At 39.9% G+C, this 22,314-nt stretch overlaps 3 protein-coding genes across 8 annotated transcripts in view; 1 reads left to right on the plus strand and 2 right to left on the minus strand.

Annotated features, from left to right (window-relative positions):
* The first annotated feature begins 893 nt into the window (after nucleotides 1–893).
* stat2 (signal transducer and activator of transcription 2) lies at nucleotides 894–12,072 on the plus strand. Of its 2 annotated transcripts, none has more exons than XM_034585045.1 (24): nucleotides 894–1,104; nucleotides 1,443–1,574; nucleotides 1,685–1,829; nucleotides 2,632–2,727; nucleotides 3,399–3,491; nucleotides 3,590–3,668; nucleotides 3,811–3,890; nucleotides 3,981–4,132; nucleotides 4,365–4,523; nucleotides 4,607–4,696; nucleotides 5,017–5,076; nucleotides 5,204–5,224; nucleotides 5,329–5,422; nucleotides 6,593–6,640; nucleotides 6,735–6,818; nucleotides 6,935–7,033; nucleotides 7,151–7,286; nucleotides 8,065–8,117; nucleotides 8,632–8,717; nucleotides 8,827–8,963; nucleotides 9,093–9,281; nucleotides 9,479–9,533; nucleotides 9,967–10,043; nucleotides 11,385–12,072. In XM_034585045.1, the coding sequence occupies exons 2-24, from the start codon at nucleotides 1,444–1,446 to the stop codon at nucleotides 11,564–11,566; spliced, it is 2,346 nt and encodes a 781-aa protein (XP_034440936.1). In that variant the 5' UTR covers nucleotides 894–1,104; nucleotide 1,443; the 3' UTR covers nucleotides 11,567–12,072. The 2 variants fall into 2 exon arrangements, with proteins under 2 accessions (XP_034440936.1, XP_034440937.1); XM_034585046.1 differs by having other exon boundaries at nucleotides 894–1,099.
* A 1,121-nt stretch (nucleotides 12,073–13,193) lies between these two features.
* On the minus strand, nucleotides 13,194–18,847 carry gpr84 (G protein-coupled receptor 84). 2 transcript variants are annotated; one of them, XM_034585053.1, is made up of 2 exons: nucleotides 18,482–18,847; nucleotides 13,194–14,513 (listed from the first exon to the last, which is right to left on the minus strand). In XM_034585053.1, the coding sequence occupies exon 2, from the start codon at nucleotides 14,503–14,505 to the stop codon at nucleotides 13,273–13,275; it is 1,233 nt and encodes a 410-aa protein (XP_034440944.1). In that variant the 5' UTR covers nucleotides 14,506–14,513; nucleotides 18,482–18,847; the 3' UTR covers nucleotides 13,194–13,272. The 2 variants fall into 2 exon arrangements, with proteins under 2 accessions (XP_034440944.1, XP_034440942.1); XM_034585051.1 differs by lacking the exon at nucleotides 18,482–18,847 and adding an exon at nucleotides 14,945–15,028.
* Nucleotides 18,848–19,771: 924 nt separating this feature from the next.
* Nucleotides 19,772–22,314, minus strand: part of LOC117761304 (zinc finger protein 385A-like) — a 32,020-nt gene continuing 29,477 nt past the window's right edge. For all 4 annotated transcript variants that reach the window (XM_034585056.1, XM_034585057.1, XM_034585059.1 and 1 more), the window contains exon 8: nucleotides 19,772–21,506. In XM_034585056.1, coding sequence (XP_034440947.1) covers nucleotides 21,285–21,506 — 222 coding nt within the window. In that variant the 3' untranslated portion in view covers nucleotides 19,772–21,284. The remainder of the gene's footprint in view (nucleotides 21,507–22,314) is intronic.

Consider the following 22,314-nt stretch of genomic DNA (forward strand, 5'->3'; position numbering starts at 1 on the left):
GCACAAGGGTTTTCAAGGGTTTTCTAATCATCCATTAGTCTTCTAAGGCGATTAGCAAACACAATGTACCATTAGAACACTGGAGTGATAGTTGCTGGAAATGGGCCTCTATACACCTATGTAGATATTTCATTAAAAACCAGACGTTTCCACCTAGAATAGTCATTTACCACATTAACAATGTATAGAGTGTATTTCTGATTAATTTAATGTTATCTTCATTGAAAAAAACAGTGCTTTTCTTTGAAAAACAAGGACATTTCTAAGTGACCCCAAACTTTTGAACGGTAGTGTATATACTATCACAATGACCAACTTTGGAACATAAAGTCACCTCTCCTACAAATCTTTCATTGTCCTCTTGATTGAGTGCCGGACAAGAACTTCTGATGTTTTCAACCATGGAGAGGAGAGAGTTTCTTTGGAGAACAAAGAGAAATGATCATATAAAAAGAGAAATAGAGATGATGACCACAGTCATAATAATAATAATAATAATAATAATAATAATCAAACGAATCAAATTGATAACAGAAATACAGCCAGTGTTCATACACACACACACACACACACACACACACACACACACACACACACACACGTACACACACACGTACACACAACACATAACAGGCTGGCCTTATCACTTTCATTTCTGGGAAATGTTCACGCCGATTCTTCAGTAAGTTTCTATTCTCTAGCACGCCCCTTATCTGTTGATTGACGTGGCGGCTAAGCAACAACGCGTGTCCGTCTGGGTCCGTCTCGACCAATCAGCTATTGGCTCCGAGCGCGTAAGGAAACTGTACACACTGAAGCGGCCATTACGGCTCGTTGAGCGTCTTTACCTCTGCACATCAGAGCCAACATGGCGTCCGGTGTTCGCTTCTGAAAGGCGACCTGGGCGGGATAAGAAGATAACCAATGAAACAGAGAAAACAGAGGAAATAACACCAACACGGGTACTTGTTGTTTTGCTTCAGCTTCGTTCACCAGCAGCTACAGACAGGAACACGGTCAGAAACTACAAGTAGCCATGCTTCTGTTTTAAATGAGCGGTTAGCGGTTGAGACACTTCTGACTGGACCAACCTCATCAAGTAAGGTGAGAAAAATATAAGTGTGAATATGAGTAAGTGTTGGTAAATGACTGTCATCATTTACACCGGGCCTCAACTTTCAGTAGTGTGTAACATACATAACAGCAGCATTTGTAGCCATTACATATTATACAGTAAGTAATAGTGAGCAGCCACTGGTCATGTCTTGTCGAGTAGTTTGCACTTTGCTCCCTCAGCTGTTGATTACAGACGTTCTTGAAGTCATCACATGCACACCGACTGGTTGTGATATTCTTAGATGACACTCACACAATACACAGTGTGATTTGCCGTTGTTGTTGCAGTGTTGTTATTTGTATGTTGTGTCCCTGATTAACCTCAGGATGGCTCAGTGGGACAGACTGACGCAGCTGCCTGCTGCTCTCCAACAGCAGCTACTGGAGCTCTATGACAAGGAGGCCTTACCTATGGATGTCCGGCACTACCTGGCTGCATGGATAGAGAATCAGGAGTGGTAAGGCAGCTCTGTGCCCTTGTGTGTCAACTCATGTGATCTGCCCACATGTTTTGATTCCAATCAAGAGTCGTGAAAGGAAAATATTTATGTTGTTATCTGTTCTTCAGGCAGCGAGCAGCGACGGACTACAACTTGGCTGTGGTGCTGTTACAGGTTCTGCTGGATAATCTGGATATCCAACACAGCCGCTTTGTCCAGGAGGAGTCATTCTTACTGCAGCACAACATCAGACGCTACAAACAGAACTTTCAGGTTTGTATGAATGAGACATATTGGGTCAGTTTGCAGTACAAAAATCCCGAATAAGTCACATCTTTGTTTTGAAATGTGAGGACATCCAACATGAGGACATTTTAATCATTCTTGTCATATTTTACACTGGTCTAATAACTATTTAAATGTTGTGTGATCCAAGGTAAATGTTCTTGGTGAGAGAAATGAAATAAGAATTATCGGATCTGTATTTTGTGAATTTATTGAAGTAGGAAATACAACAGAGAATATAATAAAAAATAAGAAAAGAGTATAATCGAGAATCTATGAGAATATATCAGTCTATATTCAGCTGAATATGACAGAGTTCTTATCATCAAAGTGTGATGCAGGAATCTGACAAAGAGGAGTTCACTCCTTTGGATATTTATGATGTTCTGGTCATACCACTATCGTCAGAAAAGAAAAATACACCCTTCATCCAAGGTCCATCTGCCAGCTCCCACACTACGCAATCAGCACTGAATCAGCGCCAGGACTTTTGGGCGCAGATATCTTGCTTCTTACAAGGTCACGGGAGGTTCATGCACAAAAGGCTTAATACAGTTCATGCAGTAGAAAAACATTACATGCAAAGTATTGCGGACAATTTAAATTTCCATTACAGTTAAAAAATTAAATAATGTCGGTGTTTGTTTCTGTCTTTTAGGTCGTTCAGAGAGTAAAACTGGACCATGTATTACATTTAGTTTGTTTTGTGGAAATAATAATTTATTATTTAAACTTTCTCTACATCACAGACTTTAACTCTGATATCTATGTGACCTCCCTTCCCTGACAGAAGTACCTCAAAGACCCGTGTGACTTAGCAAGCACAATCCTGTGGTTTTTGCAAAAAGAGAAGGAAATCCTGCAGAGTGCGGATCTGATCAAACAGGTACAGATGAGACACACCCTGCTACACATGAGTTATAACACATGTATTATTGCAATAGCAGATAGTACAACACCTGGTGCAGCAAACATTTTATCAACTGGCCATTTAGTTCAGGAGTGGTGAAGGGAAATTTTTTCCATTTAATGAGTGGTCAGTTCTCTATGTGTGTGTGTAAACAGATATCTTGATCAGATACCTTACCGAGTGAGGACATTTTAGGAAAGTGAGGACATTTTGGCTGCATCTCACTCTCTGACCCACTTTCAATGGGCTGTTTGAGGATTCAGACCTTATTTTAAGATTACGGTTAAAATCAGGTAGAGGTTAGGTTCAGCGTAAGGATTAGGGTTGGGCATGTATCTAATGGTTAAGGCTAGGGTACAGGGCTAGGGAATGCATTATGCCAATAATTGTCCTCACTAAGATAGAAGTGCAGGGTTGTATGTGGGTGTTTGTGGTCATATGAAACACTGATTCTCAGTTATTTAGAAAGGACCCCATGCAGTGAATAACAATCTAAAGGAATAAGTGTGTGGGCTAAATAGTGAACATTTTCCACCGGGCAGTGACATTGTTTTTAACTCCCACTTTGACTCAAAGTCATTCTTTGCTCTGTAACATTGTTACCCAGTATCCCATGTGAAAAACCCTTGTCACTTCCTTTGTCACAGGTCCAGCTTTTGCAAGTGGCGCCGGAAATCATGGAGATAAGCAGCCAACAGGACCTTGAACGTAAAATGGCAGGCCTAAGGAATGAACTGCAGGTCCAGATTATGTTGTTTATGTTATTATCCTGTAATTTAATTAAAGTTATTAAAGTTAATATCTTTTTTTCCCCGTTCTCTGTTCTTTTGGGATATAGTGCATGGAACATACAATAGTATGTCTGGAGGAGCAGCAAGATGAGTTTGATTTTAAATACCAAACCCACAAAATGGAAGGTATGTGGATACAAAAGTTCCGATCTGTGTGCTCTCATGAAGAGAAGTAATAAAATGGCCTGAATCACAGTTTCACAATCCTCTTTTGTTTTTTTTGCTCTTATATGGAAACTGTGAACCCCCTGTGGAAACTATTAAACAGCTGTTGCAAATGAAGCCATGAAGAATGCTCAAATCAAAAATCTTCAGTCGCTTGTCAATAAACTAGATGAGTGTAGAAAGGTAACAAGTTCTTAAGTACCACTTTTAATTCTTTGCTCCAATTATTTTCCTATATTTTAAAACATTTTTCTCATGCAATTACCTCATTAGAGCACACTGTCAGACCTAAATAAGATCCTGGACAGAGCTGAAGACCTGATCGACATACTGGTGAAAAAGGAGCTGGTGGAGTGGCAGAGGAGGCAGCAGAAATCCTGCATTGGTGCACCAGACGATGTTTGCCTGGATCAGCTGGAGAAGTGGTTAGTTCACCTCAACCTGCTCCACATCAGTTTTAATCTTTGATGTTTACTGTAAATGAATTGCTAGGATGGAGAAAAACCTGCAGTAATATTAATTTGATTAAATAAAAACATTAAGACACATTTAGGACTTCAAGTTTCACCGCCATGGTCTCCATTTGTTGGTGTTTCAACAATCATTTTTTCCATGACGCGTGTGAACATCGTCTTTTTTGCTCTCTTGGGTTTGCAGGTTCACCTGTGTGGCAGTGTGTTTGTTCCAGGTGCGGGAGTTTCTTAGTAAGCTGGAGGAGCTCATGGGCAAAGTGTCCTATGAAAATGACCCTGTGAAGGCCCAGAAACCTGCACTGCAGTTGAGAGCAGATACTCTCCTCAACAACTTACTCAAAAGGTCTCTCTTCAGTTCGTCACTCTTTTTTGTTCTTCAGGGTTTTCTTGTAAAATTAGCTGATTTTAGTTTTTTGTTTCTTGTAGTTCCTTTGTGGTTGAGACGCAGCCATCCATGCCTCAGGGTAAAGGACCTCTGGTTCTTCGCACAAATGTCCAGTTCTCTGCCAAGACCAGGTCAGTGTGCCGCTCCAGTCAATCTGTATGTTTAATCTTAACCAGTATAAGTATCAACCCACCAAAATTATATTTATTTGGCTGTAGTGTGTTGTAGCATTAACATAAGAGCAGTCACAATAGGTCTATAAGGGTGCTGTTGCCATGTCACTGCAGTGTTTTGCATTAATTCCAATTTGTCCTGCCACAGTTTCATATTGTGACTTTAATCTCCCAAAGTAATTTTGTTTCAAGCTGTAACCTTTTTATGTTCATATTGCTTTTTGAATTTTGCAGTTTATATTTCCAAAAGTCCTAAAACCTCAAACATGACTTTTCAGACTTCTGGTTAAGTTTCCTGAGCTGAACCACTCCATGAAAGTAAATGTTTCCAAGGAGAGGTGAGATACCTCTTTTACTTTAAGATTTAATTACTTTCACTTCACACAAACAAGAGCTACATGTTAATCAAGAGAGTGAGATGGTTTGTGGCTCTCCTGTAGTCACTGCTTTTTTTCTCCCTCTTAGGGAATCTCCCCAAATCAAAGGGTGAGTTTTTTAAGATATAACTTAAACTAAAAGATCAAACAGATGAACTGTAATGAACTTTCACATTTGATGTGAATTTGTTCTCACGAAACCTATTGTCATAGATACCGTCGTTTCAATGTCCTGGGGACCAAAACAAAGGCTTTGAACATGGTAGAGAGCCAGAGTGGAGGCATGGTGGCTGACTTCAGACATCTGGTGAGTAATGTTAAGAGAAAACAAAATTAAAGGACAACTGAGAAATAATTGTACAAAGTACAAATCCTGTAAGAATTTTTCCCCACTTCATTTGCTTTTAGTTCCTTTCTTTTGTCTTTATTGCTTTTATACAGGTATATGCAATTATAAAATATAAACCCTTGTTTGCTTTGTGTTACTGTTTGTAGTGTAATTCACCGTCATCAGGATTTTTATCCAATAGTATTTTTTGTCAACAGTGCTGAGATGTCTCTATCTCTGACCCTAAACCGTTTTTCCATTTCCCATTAAAGTCATCTTCTTTCACTTTTAAACAATTCCACCACAAATATTTTCCGTCCGTATCAAGTCACTTTCCTGTGATTGTCTCATCCGGCTGTGAGTAGAATTTCGACCACGTAGTTGTCTTCCTCCAGCACCACATGAGATATATTGCCGAAGTATGAATTTAAATTCTATATCACTTTTAATAATTACAAATAACAACACAAAACAGTGTCAGCAACATAGTAGAAACAGTGCTTGGAAGATACATTCAGAGCATTCATACAGCCTTGTTTCGTCTTTGACGTTGCCAATTTATTGTCTCGTACACTAATATCCACTTTTTCCCCTCTCTGTCTAATTGTGGTCTCTGTAGTCTGAATATATGAGTCACTTTTCCATTTGGATGTCTTCATTGATTCTCAGTCATTAGTCATTTGTCGGTGGCTCTGCCCTTTCACAGTTTCTTGTAATAGCCATTTTAAAAGCTAACAAACGAACAAATAGTACTTTAACTAAATATCTTTCAAATTCTGCTCCACTTAAGTCAAGTTAAATTACACAGATAAAGTACTGTGCATCTCCAGGGATCTCAACATTTTGTTGTAACACTGCACAAACTATTTCCCAATTCAGATTAGTCACCTACATTAAATGATCCAGGCTCTCGCCAACATTTCTGTTGTGGATCAGACTGCTCGAGGCAAGGGCTCGATAAAATTGGCAGATTGAGCTGGTGATAAGCAGCATCCTTCATGGATTTTTGCAGCCAAATTTTCTTACTCTGGCTCAGGGGTCTTTATATAAGGGTTAGGACTATAAAATGTACTATAGTCACTCTTTACTCTCAAGGGGCAATATTGTTATTTTAGACTAATTCTGCGTGTTATTATTATTTGTCTGTAGACTTTGAAGGAGCAGAAGTCTGGAGGCAGCGGCAAAGGAGTCAGTGATGTGAGTGGACTCCCTGATGATACCGTCTTTGTTTCAATTCATAATTCACGAAGATGTGAACAACTGAATCACTTGTGTGTGTATTTTGGTGCAGATTCCTCTCTCTGTCACAGAAGAGCTGCATGTCATCTACTTTGACACTGTCTTCGAGCTGAAAGGCTTGTCAGTTCAGTTGCAGGTGAAGTTTCTTGTTTCTTCTCTTGTGATGTGGCTAGAAAATCGTTAACCTACATGTTTACAGTAGAAACACTGATCATTTATCTATATGTTGTTTTTATCTGGTACACAACGTAGGCCTCCTCCCTCCCGGTTGTCATCATCTCCAACTCCAGCCAGCAGCAGAGTGCCTGGTCTTCTGTCCTCTGGTTCAACATGCTCAGTCAAGACCCCAAGGTGAGAGATTGTCATCATTAACACACATACAAGTAGTATTTTACAGTCCAATTCTCCTTTATTACTGTGAGATGGCAATCTGAAATATATATTTTGAATGTGCCCTTGTTTATCCAGGACATCAAGTTCTTTGCCAACTGTCCTACAGCCACATGGCCACAGTTTGGAGAGATGTTGAGCTGGCAGTTTCTCTCTGCCACTAAACTTGGTCTGAATGATACTCAGCTGGAAATGATCGCTTACAAACTCTTTGGTAAATCCTGTTTCTATCTTTGGTTTATTATTTTGATTATTTTTGTGGTTGAGCTGAATTCACTCGTCTGTATGTGAAACATGAAATCAGGAAACACCATGGGCAGATTTTTGTCACATTTTTAAGACTAATTTGCCTTTTAAGATAAAAAAAAAGACAAACCGCCTCAGCAGCACTTTTAATATCTAGAAACATGGTGAGAAATGTTTGCGCTGTCATGCATCTTGGACCTTTTTGATACTATTTGAAAGGAATATATTCTGTCACTGATTACCCTTAAGCATAGAGAATAGAAATTGTGCCCCAACTATTTGGGAAGGTGGTAAATTGATATTCTTTTACCATCTTCTACCCCAATCAAATAAAAGGATGCCCAAAAATCGATTCTATAAATCTATATTCAGTTATCTATATTCAATAGCAAGGCCTGCCTTAGAACCGTCAAAGTCTGTGACCGTGTGCTGAAGTACCACCACTGACTGGCCGGCCGAGTTTTGCTGTTTTATAATTGTATGTAAATACAGTGTCGTATCAAAGTGACCACAGAATAGGGTCAGTGTTTGTCAGCATTCAGTTTTCTGAGGACTGTTTGTCATTGACATGAGGAACCTGAAGCGTCTGCCAGAGAACAGCAGGACACCCAGCATGAGGTGTTCACAGATCACATTGATTTTCAGATTATGATTTGGATTGTACGATGTAATTCAGCATCCTTTTTTATTTTATTGTAGATTTGATCCAAATGTGAAATGTACAATTCATGTTTTTGTCAAACCAGGAAAGCAGCTGAATTATGACAACTGCAAAGTGGGTTGGTCAAAATTCAGCAAGGTAAGAATATTGAACTTTTGAAAATATTTTAAAGCATGCCTCAAGTGATTAACCACTGAACTCAAAACATCCCCTGAATTTTCCCCTTAAACTTCACCATAAAGCTGACAGGTTCATTTTTGGATGGATTACATTACTTTAACATTCCTGTTACCCCTCAAGTTGAATTGTTACCTTGCCACACACACTTAGTCAATGACCAAAACTTACAGATCTAATGATACGACCATCATACGGCAAACAATACCTGCTAAACAACAGCATGTTAATGTGGACATTGTGACCATGTTAGCTGAGAGACACCTCCATCAGCCACAGCCATTTTTCACTATGAATGAACAGGATGAAAATTCCACCATCAATCTTACAGTTTGGTTTTCTGTTTAATGACCATTAGACCCGGAGCCTCTCAGCATCACTAGTAAGGCTGTAGAGTCTTAGTTGCTGTGTATATTTTTTATGAATTAATTTTCTTGGTGTGTATCAATGATCTTTTCTTCCCTCTTTGTAACAGGAGAATAGTCCAGACACTTTCTGGATGTGGTTTGATGGCATCTTGGTGATGGTGAAAACATACCTCGAGGACCTGTGGAGGGATGGGTATGTTAATCCTGGGATCATAACTGCATTTTAGCACATGCACATAATTCCGTGGAAATGGGAGAAGTTTGTAGTTTGAACAAGATTTTTTTTTTTACATGTGCTGTAGACTCATCATGGGTTTTGTGAGCAAAGGCAAAGAGCAGTCTCTCCTGAAGAAAAAACAGAGGGGCACGTTCTTGTTGCGCTTTAGTGACAGTGTCATTGGAGGAATCACTTTCTCCTGGGTGGAAATCACTGGAAATGGTGAGATAGTTTTAGTTCAAAATTATTCCCCAAAATATGTTTTGTAAGACAAAAAGACAAACAAGCCTCCTTTCTGCTCAGTCAAACCCACTTTTTATTTTACTGTACATGATCCTGTGTCTATTTTAGGTCAGCCTTATGTGAAGACAGTCCAACCCTTCACCAAAGATGACCTCAAACAGATCCCCTTCCAAGAAATCATCAGGAATTTTCAGATCCTAGAGGCTGATAACATCCCAGAAAATCCTCTTCTCTATCTGTATCCGAACATCCCTAAAGAAGAGGCCTTTGGAAAATACTACTCTGAGAAGAGTGGAGGTAAGAGCACCACATTTGTTTGCAGATTCTTTTTTCAAGCCACTTGCATATTTTCATTAAATAAAACTGCCAAAAAGCACAATTTACAATTTGTGGCTCATCTGCATTGGTTCGCAGCAGTAATGGGTAAATGTATTTATTCAGCGTTGGGGATGAAGATGACACATTAAATCACATGCAAACTCTTTCTCTTTCAGACGATAGTCCTTACATCAAGTACATCAAAACCAAGCTGATGTTTGTTTCAAAGGAGTGAGTATAGGCTAATTCATGGTTTATTGTTTGTTTGAAACTAAACTGTTCTGTTTGTGTTTTTTTCATCTTCTTTCCAATTTTCCATCGTTGTTGTTACGTTGTTGTTACGTGGTTGTTGAGCGTTGGTTATTGTGAGTCAGTTTGTAATGAAAGATAAACAATGCAGTACCAGACAGTGTCTGCACACAATGTTCGACTGTCAGCATGAGACCACAGCAGTGTGCTGGATACATGTTCCGGGACTCGGCTAAATGGACATTCACAAATAAAGTTACCCCCCCACCTCCCCTTTCCATCCGAATATCTTTTTTTTTTTTTTTTTTGCTTTATTCCCTGCAAGGTGTCAACAAACAACAGATGCACTCAGTTCATCTAAGAAGCAGCATACCCAGCAACTGGTTGTAATGACTGTTTGTGATTGGTCATGTAGGAACACACTGGAGACTAGGCCACCCATGTCCTCTGACATGGCACAGGGTGAAGGCCTGGAGGCTGGAGAGGCAGCTGGTGAGTCATGGCTCTGCTGTCCCACCCAGCTAAAAACCACGTCAAACAGACAAAGCTCTCTTTCATCACAGAGCTTTGTTACTATTTCTGTCTCAGCCAATGACTGTATATGAAAATGGACGGTGCAACAGTTTCGTAGAAGTGAATCTCGTTTGCCAGCAAGCAGCTGGCTGGCTGGAATATATAACCAGTGCCCTCTCCATGTTAGTGGATGGGACATGGGTCAAAATCCCAGTACACTTAAATATTTAATATGATGCATGTTCAAGTGTTAATTTTTCAGGAATGTTCTGAGCTGCTGAGATTGACTTGTGTTTGGTCAGACAACAGCTGCATCTGAAGTACAGTGGGAGGAGGTGGAAACACGTCATCCATCTTAATATACGGTCATTGGTTTTTGGTCAGTGGGAAAAATGCTGTCAACATAGAAGTCAGGAGACAGCTATACAATTGTTGAACAAATTAACCCACTGTGGGACTAATAATGCACTTCTTAATCTTAATCTCATGTTATGGGTTTGTTGGCTGATTCTGCTGCATGCACTACATGTACTGTATTCTGTTCTTCTGAACTCAAATCTAACAGGTGTGGGAGTGATAGGGTTCTGCAATACTCTTCTTCTTCTACTTTGTTTTACCCTCTGTTGCTTGGTGCATCCACTGCAGATCACTATAAAACTGTGTAAACATCTAATATTTCCTAATTATGTGGTGATTCAATTTCAACCCCTTTATTTTTCATGGCTTGAAAAGCAAACATTGGGAAATAGTTAAATTTATTATTTTAATTATTACTTGTGAAACAGCAACAAAATCTACAGACTAGAACCTCTGTTTCATTTGTTAAATACATATAAAAATGAAAGATCGTTCCCATGGTTCTGTGCTGTATTATTTCTGGTCACGACCAGTGAGTTCCTGAAGTCTCCTGTCTCCTCACAACTGCTCAGAACCAAGAAACCTCAAAACATGTTCGTTAAAGAGTTTTAGAGGAATTGGTCAGCAGATTTAGTTACCTTTTAACAGAGCCAGGCTACATGTTTACAGTATCCGTGATATGCTAAACTGACCAGCGTCTCACTGCAACCCGTGAAAGTAATCTGCATGTATTTCACTTGTTTTAAAATTGAAATTAAAAAGAATGTATTAATGACCTTCATTTAATCTAACACTGCATGCAATTTAAAATCAAGTCCCGCTGTTCTGTACACTCATACAGAAACAGTCCGTGTATTTTTAGCTGCTGAGCCCGACTGATTTTTGTCACTCTCACTTCCTCAGTGAAAACATGACCAGAAATAATGTATCTTCTTCTTCATGTCCCCTGTCTTTTTCTCTCAGAACAAAACGTGAATCTTCTTCCTCTTGATTCGCACATGGAAACCCATCAGTCTGATCCTATGCTGTCTGACTCGGTCCCGCAGGAGGATTTGATGCAGTTTTTCTCTGAATCGAGCGTCTTTGAATACGACCCGGGGATGCCAGAGTTCACACTTCAAGAATTGATTTGCCTGTCCCCATAATCCTGTGGTATCATTTTCCAAAAAGCACCTGTTATCTGTATTTAACCAAACCATCACTCATCATCTGATTTACTCTCAACTCAGCCTTTAACTCAGCAGTAGACATAGCAAATCCACAGTTAACAAGTAGTTTACTTTAGATACTGTTTTCATTTGAAATACTACTTTTCATAATCCTGAGAAAAGAGTAGCTTTTTAGAATAAAATATTTATAATTTATTTGATCATGTTTATTGTTGTTGGAAGCTATTGTAAGGACACAGAGGATATAATTTAGTTAACTCACTGCATTAGTCTATCAACCTGCACTAGACCCCTCCAATTATGGAAAATGTTGGATTCAGGGTCCCTTTTTATTTTAAGACAGCTGAAGAATGCTAGAAAACTGAAGGTTTAATTGTTTTAAGACCATCTGTGTTTGTTTTAATGTTGCAGAATCGTTATAAAACTGCTTTTATATTAACCGGCTCATTTAAGTCAAAATAAAGGTTACTGGCAATACTACATAAATGGATGTTTGTACATTCTGTTAATTAATGAATATTGTTTATGAACAATAATGCCAAGTTGCAAAAAAAATTCACTGATTATTTTCCCCATGTGACCAGAAACACAACTTCCAATGTTGCTCTGTTCTGCGAGTTGGCACAAAATCAGCTGTTGATTTGATTTGAAATTATCTGTAGTTTAGCTTTACCCATGTTTGAGTGCTTTTATATATTACACCCTTCTCGCTCCAGAGTCGCATTCATTTGTTATCAGTATATCACTGATATTACATGACCCAAGACTGATTATTAGCCTGATTTGGCTTATGGTTGGTATGTCAAACTCCATTTGCTTCCTGTGTGAGATGTTTTAAATTGGCCATAATGTTGGGGACAGCATACCCCTTCCCCTGCTGCCACCCTCAGGCTAGACCTCACACTTTTGAACAAATATGCAGCCTGATGAGGTGGAATAGGTCTTCATCACCAACATGCAGTAGGAGGCACTTGTCTACCAACTTCCTATTCACAAATTTACTTAATTTGAAGGTGCTATACTAAACTCAGAAAATATCAATTTGACCCATGCGCTGCAAAAAGTCACAACACATGCAAACACAGGAACGCGCTGCAAATTGCAAAAACGACACCGAAAATGTTTCCAGGGGACCCAAAAAAGTGATGAACCTGGCTGTAGCTCAATTTGCATGTGTTTTTTTCTATTTGCGTGTGTTTTCTTAATCTGCCGTGCGTTGAGCTCTCTTGCTCACCGTACATATCACCTGAAGCCTGTTTCTCATGAGTCATACACTGGGAGCATGTTGACACTCATTAAGAGATGAGTCACTGGTAAGAGTCATAGGTTCCTGCGTTATTGAAATGAGTCATGTTGTGTTAGACAGGGATATCCAGTGCTGATTTTGTAACAGCTGTGGTTTTTCATGTGATATAACAGATACCGCGGAAACTAAAACAGCAATCATGTCCAGGCTTGTTGCACCAAATTCTGACAGCAACAGTGCAACTTGTATTACTTTAAAGTCAAACTTTTATTCACTGTATGAAAACTAAGACCCTGCCTTACTCTTTTCATTCATTCTTTCTACAAAATAAGTCTCACAACTTCACACAACTTAAATTTCAGACAGAGTAAAAGTCTTGTATTTCATTAGAATAATATCATCCTGGGTTTATCAGGCAGGTTTACGTTAGAGGAGGTCAGGATCTCAGAGGCTGTAAGCGGGTCCAGAGGCTGGTGAAGGGCACAGCGGCCCTGGCGAGCAGCAGATGGTAGGCCTGTCGAAACTGTCGGTTCATGACCGCATAAAGCACGGGGTTGATGCAGCTGTTGAGCCACGTGAGGTTTGCGCAGAACATGTGCAGTACCTGTGGGGCGCGGTTCTGTTTGTCGGCTATGTTGAGCAACAGGAAGGGCACGAAGCAGCACACGAAACACAGAAAAACAATGAAGCACATGCGCGTCACTCGCTTGAATTCGCCATCATCTCCTGAAGTGGCTGAGGGGGAAGTTGTTGCTGCGGTCGTGGATGAAGTTGGTGCAGGGGTGAGATCAGGAGGCCTGTTGACTGCTGATGGATTTGAGACTGTGGCAGAGCTCTGGGTAGATTGGTTGACCGTTTTGTCGGTGATAAGATCTTTGCTTTGTGACAGATCTGCCTGGCTGCTAATCTCACAGCTACATGTGTTGGCCATGCCACTCTCTACACCACTGTCATCAGTCCCTTGCACTGAGGAAGCTGGTTTCCTCCTGGACGACCTGCGGCTGGGCCTGTAGCGAAGCAGAGCCTGCGAGGCAATCTGGACACGTTTGTAGATGAGTAGGTAGAATACACCAACGCAGGTCAGACCAACAAAAAAGTAGAAAAAGAGCAGGATGGTGGTGTAGGGGCGACCCCTGGTACGATGGAAGCTGCATGTGCACACCTGTGGCACGAACACGTAGACAGACCAGAGCGGGCTGAAGCTGGCCAGGCCGAGCGCCCATGCCGAGGCCAGGAGTAACATTAGACCTCGGTCAGAGAAGACACGATCAAACACAGTCCGCTTTGCAACCAGGAGATATCTGCTCACTGCCACCAGGCAAAGGGTGATGATGGAGACAGAGTTGGAGAGGAAGAGCAGCAGGCCGAAGATGGTGCACCAGAGCTCACCACTGCGCCATCTGAGGTGTAGGTAGGAGTCGACAGAGATAGGCTGCAGTATGGTGCAGTAAAGGAGATCAGCTACAGCAAGGTTGACGATCAGCACATTGAAGCGAGTCCTCAGACGGGGGTCTAAGGCGAAGGCCAGAATGGTCATCAGGTTCCCGACTGTTCCAGTGATGGTCACAGCACATCCCCACAGCACAGCGAAGTACCGGTAGCCCACGACTGAGGGACTGTAGCAGGAGAAGAGGTCGTCCTCCGTTTGGTTTGTGTGGTTCATCAGCATTCTGTCAACTGACAGGAATGAAAATATGGGTTAACTTTCCTGTAATGTGCTCATTGAAAGTTAAATTTAAAGAGAAACCCTGCCCCCCCCGTCCGTCCGTCCGTCCGAAGAGGAAGTTACTGAAGGGGAAGTTTTCCACTTCCTCTTGTACAAAGACTGACAAATGTCCACAAACCACAAATAATTTCTAAATATCAGGCATCATACTTGAATGAATGAATGAAAGAAATGAAATTAAAACTTTTTCTTCAAAATAAGTTGTCTTAAACTATAAGGTGGATTCTGCTGAAGGTTTATGACTCTCAGTTAGTGAAACATTGCATAAAGCAAAGTTAGAGAAGCAGAAAAAACACGATTTAAAGACTAAATGTATCTTTCTATTCATTCTATGTAAAGCCAAATAAAAGTTATAAAATAAATCCTACAATCATTGTCTCACCTTCCTGTCTTTCTATTCGTCGATGTGCATCTGTTGTTCTCTTCACTGATCTCAAACTCTGAATGTCTTGCTTCCCTTCTGGTGTTACATTTGTTGTGCGTCCCCCAGGTTGCTCAAATATCCTTTACATAATCAGATGGTAAGAAGATGGGTTTTTCCATTTCATGTCTAAATTCAGGAAGAGACCTCTTGCAAATTTCCTTCAGAAAGTATTTTTTTTATATTTAAAATTGAGCAAAATGTATTCTGTCTGTGAAACGGGTGTCACTTCGGCCGTGCCGGCATTCACTGCTTCTCATTAAATGTATCTGATTTCTCTAAAAGCTGCAGTATAATAATATAGTACTTTTTACTGTTTTTATTACTTTAACTTTTTACTCTTTTTATTAAATTGTACTTTTTGTACTTGAGATTTTAATCATTGCTACGGAAGCGTATTGCATTCACTTGAAAAAAAAAAAGTTTAGTTTTTCCGAGATAATTCTGTCAGAAAAACTGAACTTTTTTTTTTAAGTGAATGCATATGTACATTGCTGTATGCTTGCCCTTGCTAATTAAATGCAAAAAATAAGAAATTTAGATTTAATTAAGAAGTTGAAGACATTAGTTTTATGCTTCCAGTGTGACAGTAAATGGGGAACTAGGATGTTTTATAGCAACTTACTGATTCCTAAAGGTTATTCTAGCCAAATATCTTTATCAGATCCTTAGGGCCTACAAAGACACTAAATAATTTCCCAACAACTATCAAGTGCCCCGATCAGAGGAGAGCTGCCGTGAACGGGCGTGGCTGGAAATACAATTTTACTCATAGGGCTATCGGTATAATACTTTTCCAGTGGAAGTAGGGTAGACGTTTGGATGAAGGCAGTTAGAAGCTCGGCGTGTCTCCTCACCATCAGCTTAAATAAGTTACAGTAAAACTCTGAAACCTTGGACCCTTATGACGGAGAGCTGATCAGGAACCCCTGTACTGGGTACTCAACAGCTCATACTGTTTCAATTCAAAATTCATAAAGAATAAATCCTTATGATTGTTCTTGAATTGAAAAGATATTTGAGCAACATTTTAAATCATTTTCCAGAGAATTCCGATATTTTCACATCATATACAGAAATGCACATTGGCTTGTAGTAAGTGATGAACAGGACAAAGTGGAAGATTGATCAATTTAAAGGTTATGTGTGTGAGCTGAAACACAACATGGGAATGGGCAGAACTTAAGATTTAGATTGTGTGGAAATTATTTTTGTTGTTGGTCTTTGTGAGTACACTGTATATGTCAGAAGGTGTGTTTCTAAGGGTTTTCCTATTTGTTCTTTTGGGCTGGTCAGTAAAACGATCTTGACAATAAAAAATAACTGATAAATGATTACTTTATCGGTTTTGCTTTTTGATTTAGGCTTACACTTTTCATGTGTGGGTCAAAATGAGGATCTCTGCACAGGATAAGCAAAGTGTGGCTACGACAGGTTACACAACAATGATTTAGAAAGGATTTCTTACAAGGTGTATAGGTGGCTTCTCCATTATCTGAAATGCTGCCATCCCACTGAGTAAATAGATCCAAAATCTACCAACACAAACTGAGAACATCAGCAGCTCAAGTTCAATAACAACACCTGTCGGACCATTTTGTTTTTTTTATCATTATAAGAGCTTAAAAAGTTTATTTTGGAGGAGTGGAGGATTTTTATTTTATTTTTGTGGCAAACAAAGGTAAATACAACTGTCAATACCTATGTGCGGTAACAAATGTGTATGGCACAACTCTTGTGTGACGTTTATTTAAAATGATATAGTTGCTGTTGCTTTGATGAAGCGAAAGTGTTATATCATGTTGGTCTCAGAAGTTATCAAGTTATTGAAAATAATAAGGACAGTTTAGAATCACAACAAAACTATATTTGATGAACTTGAGATTTAGGATTCAATCCTAGATTCTATTCCCACTCTACTAAAAAGTATTGTTTTTCTCTCAATAAACAGAGTAATATGTGCATTTACTTTCACTCCTTAAAACACACTATCTATCCTTGAGCTCCAGTGAAAATGAGTTTAATCCTTCATTAATGTTATCAAAATGAATATATAAATCATTATTGATATCGATCCATATGAAAAAAAATTAAGTCCAACCCGACATGGGAAACATAAAAAGACTGAAGTTGTTAAAATGCAAAAACCAAAATCCTTAATTGTAGAAATTATGGGTTTTCCTGTGATGGTTTGAAAAGATTAAGACAGCCCTCTGTAGTTTTTATCAACCCATTTCTCACCACTGAGTGGCAGTAATGTACCCTCTTATTTTCTCAAAGTGCAAAAGTAGAATACGCAGTAGAAATAATTTCAACAGCCACCGTGTGGTTCTGTGTTGAGGGATTTTCAGGACCCAAAATACAGACTCAGGATAAAGGCTGGTAGGTGAAGGGAAGCGTTTTTTAATAAGAATATAGAGTCTGTGGTATAGACAGGCAAACAGAAAGTCAAAATTCAAAAGAACTAAAAAAAAACACAGGAACTGAGCCGAAGCACAAGGTAAACCTGAAGAGACAGACAGACAAAGTGACAGAGTGAAATGTGGATGCAGAGGCTGAAAAGACAAGGGAGGCAGGGCTGAAACACCTCAGAGCAGAGATAACAATCACAAGAGCACTAAAAAAAGACAGGAGGCAAAAACAACCAACACAAGGGCTGCCACGTAAATTCACTCAGAAACAGTGGGTGGAAGTGGAACAAACACAACTGTGGGCAGACTTGAAACTGAGCTCCGGGAGTGTCAATCAACCTGGAGCCGCATAGTTCGTCACGAGGGGCTCGAAATCCGAACGGATCGTTTGAGTGCACGAGAGAGAGAGTGTGTTTTACTCATAGGGAGTCTGTAGAGATGTGGAAGACACGTATTTACGTTTAAAAAACCATGACAAAGTGTATTTGGCATAATATGGCCCCTTTAAAACAGAAAACAGGAAATAATGAAAGCTCAAAGAGTCACAGTAGATGTCCACACGGATCATGATAGGCTGCGTTTCAGAAATTTAAATCATGTCACACTGGAGTCACATTCAACTTGTGTCAAACAATTATACCAGTGGATGCAAACTGTTTATTGTTTTTTATCCAACACATTATATCGGCGTATGATAACATCATATGTTTATGCTGTATTGATTGTCTCAGTTGTGCACACTTCAATGTATGTGACAGGCTAAAATCGACATTTTGATAGTTTGACTTGATTTAATTCATCTCTAAATCTTGATTGTTTGATTTTTTTTTTTTTAACCTGCTGACACCTGCCCTTCTTCCCGGTGACTTTTGTCTACCAACATATTTCATGAAGGTGTTGGGTGGGGCAGGGATAGTCTGTGCCAGCTGATAACACCTGGGCTGGGTGTTCCTCTCATGCACATGCTGATACTATTACACACACTTTTTTTTGCTATGGATTTAAATATCCCCAGTTTGCTTGGCTTGTATAGCACTCAACTGCTCTGTCCCAGTTTCCTCCCTCCTCCCATCTTCCCAATTCTTACCTTTCCAGCCTCGACAGTTTCCTCATTTGGAGAATCCTCAGAGGAAGAACGCACATGTGCCACAACAGCTCATTCGAAGCAGTGACCGACTTGTCCAGGTTTTCATGAACAAAGGCTCACTTGACCACGATACCGTAAATAACTCTGCACGTTTCATTGTCAACATCTGTTGTTGCTCACTTCCGTTGTGGTTATGTTTCCGTTGTGTGGCGTTTGTAGTTGTGTCGCGGCTTTTGCACCAACTACCAAATGTGAACACACTAACACGTGAACCTAAGTTGACTAAAGTGCCAGACATTACACTTACTAAAGCGTGTTAGTGTTGTCACTGTCTGTGCTGTTCCTGAGAGTGTAGAGCACAGGGCGGATACAGCTGTTGGGCCAGGTGAGGTTTGCACCAGAACATGAGCAGAGTACACGGAAACCACAGAAAACCACAGAAACCATACCGACCATCTCACTATCTGAGAATTGAAAAGAAAACATCGATATGCATTCAAAAAAGTGTTGAGTTTCTCACCTTAAAAAATGATGATATGCGTCCGTCGTAATCATTAGTTCATGTTCAACGTATTTCCTCAGTTTTCTTTCTTCCTCTGATCATCAAGCTTCCTGTTTTTATATGTGCATCCTCTTTTTTTAAGTTGCCTACAGACACTGTTGTAGCAGTAAGGAGAAAATTAAATTGACAGAATTGCCCTTTAAAAGAAGGAGGGGCAAGGGAGATGATAAATTGGACACACCTGCGAGCCAAAAAGGAGGGAAATCAAACAAAGGCAGCGTGGAAGAGAACTGAGGCGTGAGAGGAACTGAGAGATGGAGATAATTGATAAGATGAAACAGTTTCTGGACATATTTGCTAAATGAGGAAGAACAGGAAGCCAAATTAAAGTTGGACAAAGAGACAAATGAGCTGATCCCTGGAGCCTGAGGACGTGGATTTAAAAAATCGGTCTGACCTGCTCGAAATGGGCCGGTTGATTATTTCTATTTTGGTGAAAGTGGAATTTTGGAGGTTTGTTTATTAATCGTACTTTTTGGATTTGTTTGTAGTTGGATTTGAATAATTAATTCAATACTTACTGATTAACTGAATTGATTGTTTGTGATTCCTTTTCCTTTGATGCCTCTTTGTAGCTAGGATAACAAGCTATCTAGGTTGGCTCTCTTATTGTGATATATTTTAATTTATTTAGCTTTTTTTCTAAAGTCTCTGCGACACGACACTGTGCGTGTGAGTGTGTGTGCTCATACATGTAATTATAAGAGAAATTAATTCATCAATCAACATTAGTTACAACCATAAACTCGGTTTAATTATTTCCTTTTAACTGAACAATTAGGAAGCCCCAACATATACCTTAAATCATTTTAATCTACATTTACAGTAATGTTTCAATACACGTCTCGTAAATAACAATTAATACATTTGTAGACATTTCTCTTTATTGCAGTTAACAAGAAAAGTTTAGCAGGAGTGCTCAAAGTATTGCTACGGTTTCCATTTCCTAACGTTTCCCTCTAATGTGTCACAAGCCATTATGACAGTCTTCACTGGTAGAGTCAGGATCATGTAGGGTCGGAGTACACAATGTAGAGCAGACAAACTAAACATATTTTACTCCACTACAGGCCTATAATACTATCAAAAATCATGTGTTTTGCTGCTGTTCTGTTTTTTTAAGTACTCATCTGTGTATGTGGTCCTTTTCTGTTTCTTCTCTATCATAATGCTGGTGTCTTTCCCACTGTTTCCTCACTCCTCAAGTGTGATTGTGGTGAAACTGTGATCTGTATCATCAAATGTGCACAAAATGCAAATATACCTGCTACTTAAGTCGTAAATGAACTATTGCCCTGCTCTTCTCACAGTGTTAGAAACTATTCCATTAAGACAACAAAGCCATTCTGTTTTGTGCAGTGTGCTGCGGATGGAAGAAAAATGATTATAATTTTAAATGTATTTACGCCTTTTAAATGTGGACGTCTCACCTCTAACTTTCAATAACCTCGCATGGGTTTTTGTCTCTTGTTCTGTTCTGTTCTTAATTCCTCCAACATTTCTCTACTGTGGACTGTGAGAGTGAACACTTCACCACAACCACTCCAAACCACTAAAGTTGTCGATGAGAGCATCAGCACAGTTTTAAGACGTCATGTCATTTTTACACTTTGACTTCCTGTTTCTATCGCACTGAGGTAAATATAGACCTAATGTGCACATACTATACAATGTTTGCCGGTTACTGCAGGAACATTAAATTGTTGGAACCTTTTTCTCTTTATAGGCCACAAAAAACAGAACTGTACAGTGATACAATCCACTATTCTGTGACGACTACAGTATGATACCAGCTAACATCAGAGGCAGCTACTATATCTAACCCAGCACATGTATTTGTTAACATGGATGCTTTGAATAAGTAATGAGATGAACATTAAAAACATAAGAGAGGTAGGGTTTTGAGTCAGATTCAGTGGGTCACATGGTAGATGGAGATATTTACGTTGCTAATGCTCAAAGAATCCCATGCTTGATTGAGACGTGTTTAAGTTCCTCGTGAAACTATCTGCAGAGTCAGTCGGATAATTGGCAGACAGTTAAGCAATGAAGGGAAACTGGGGATGATGGAAACATATCGAGTCTGAAATATTTGCGATTTGTCAGTGGCCTGCAACTACAGTATGCGCCAAGAAGAGTCATGTTTATGTCCACTGAGCCACAGAAGCTGATCTGGCTCTTGATGGCACATGGTTGCAGGCCTCCTCTTCACAGTGTGCTTCTTCCTCGTTCCCCCAGTCATCAGTACGGGGTGAAGAGGATCGGGCCATGTGTGGTGCGGATGGGCCCTGGGGCAGGCCTCAGCAGGCTGAGGGGTGTTCCCTGCAGGAGGTGGTGATGATGGTGGGAGGCCGGCCCAACAGAACGTAGTGCCAGCTGATTGGAGGTTACTGCGGCTGCCATCGCTGCAGCGACAGCCAGGTGATTTGGTATAAGTCCAGCCCCCAGAGTTTTTGGAAGTTCCTGTGAGAAAGTCAAAGAGGTCCATGTGTAAATATGACACATATTTAGCTACTGGTACATTCAAGAGTTTTCTTTGAACTTAAATGATGTGGTTTGTGTTAGAGGATGGATACCCAACTCGAGCCAAACAAAATCTACAGATGGTTTTGGGTCGGGCTCTGTCACGTCTGCCAAACAATAGGCAGGGAAAATGTGAAGAACTATTTATCTGGGGTTTGTTTATGTATGACAATGCAACACATGGATATTTAGGGTGATAAATATTCATGGGCTACTATTGTACATTTATGGTCGGCAATAGCAAACCATCCCAGGAGTGCAACTGCAGCCTACTGAATGCTCTAAGAAATGCAGATGGCATTTCATAATGTGTGTTAAAACAATCAACCTATAGCACAAGTAAAGCATAGACTGTATGTACAGTTGGACCACACGTATCCACCTCCTCCCACTGTCCAGAAATGAGGCCAAAATACCCTGGATACGAACGTTGCCATATTTGCTACAAAGACATAATTTGGTGCCAGTATATGTGCTTCAGCAATAATGGGATGGAGCTGCCAATACATGTGCTCGACCAATCCCGAGTCAGTCTCGGCTGTCAATCATGTCATCGCCCCATTTTATAGCAACAAATACGAAATTAAAACCAACTTAAAATGGGCACTTGACAAGCATCACTGCAATGAGAATTACTGTAAATGACAGAAACCATCTTTTTGAAAAATGTACTTGATGTGTGTCCATGTCCCATCCATGTACTACTAACCACTAGCCACTAGGGGGCAGTCTAGAGGATTTGGCTTCA

This window comes from Hippoglossus hippoglossus, chromosome 5, assembly GCF_009819705.1.
Source record: "Hippoglossus hippoglossus isolate fHipHip1 chromosome 5, fHipHip1.pri, whole genome shotgun sequence".
NCBI lineage: Eukaryota > Metazoa > Chordata > Actinopteri > Pleuronectiformes > Pleuronectidae > Hippoglossus > Hippoglossus hippoglossus.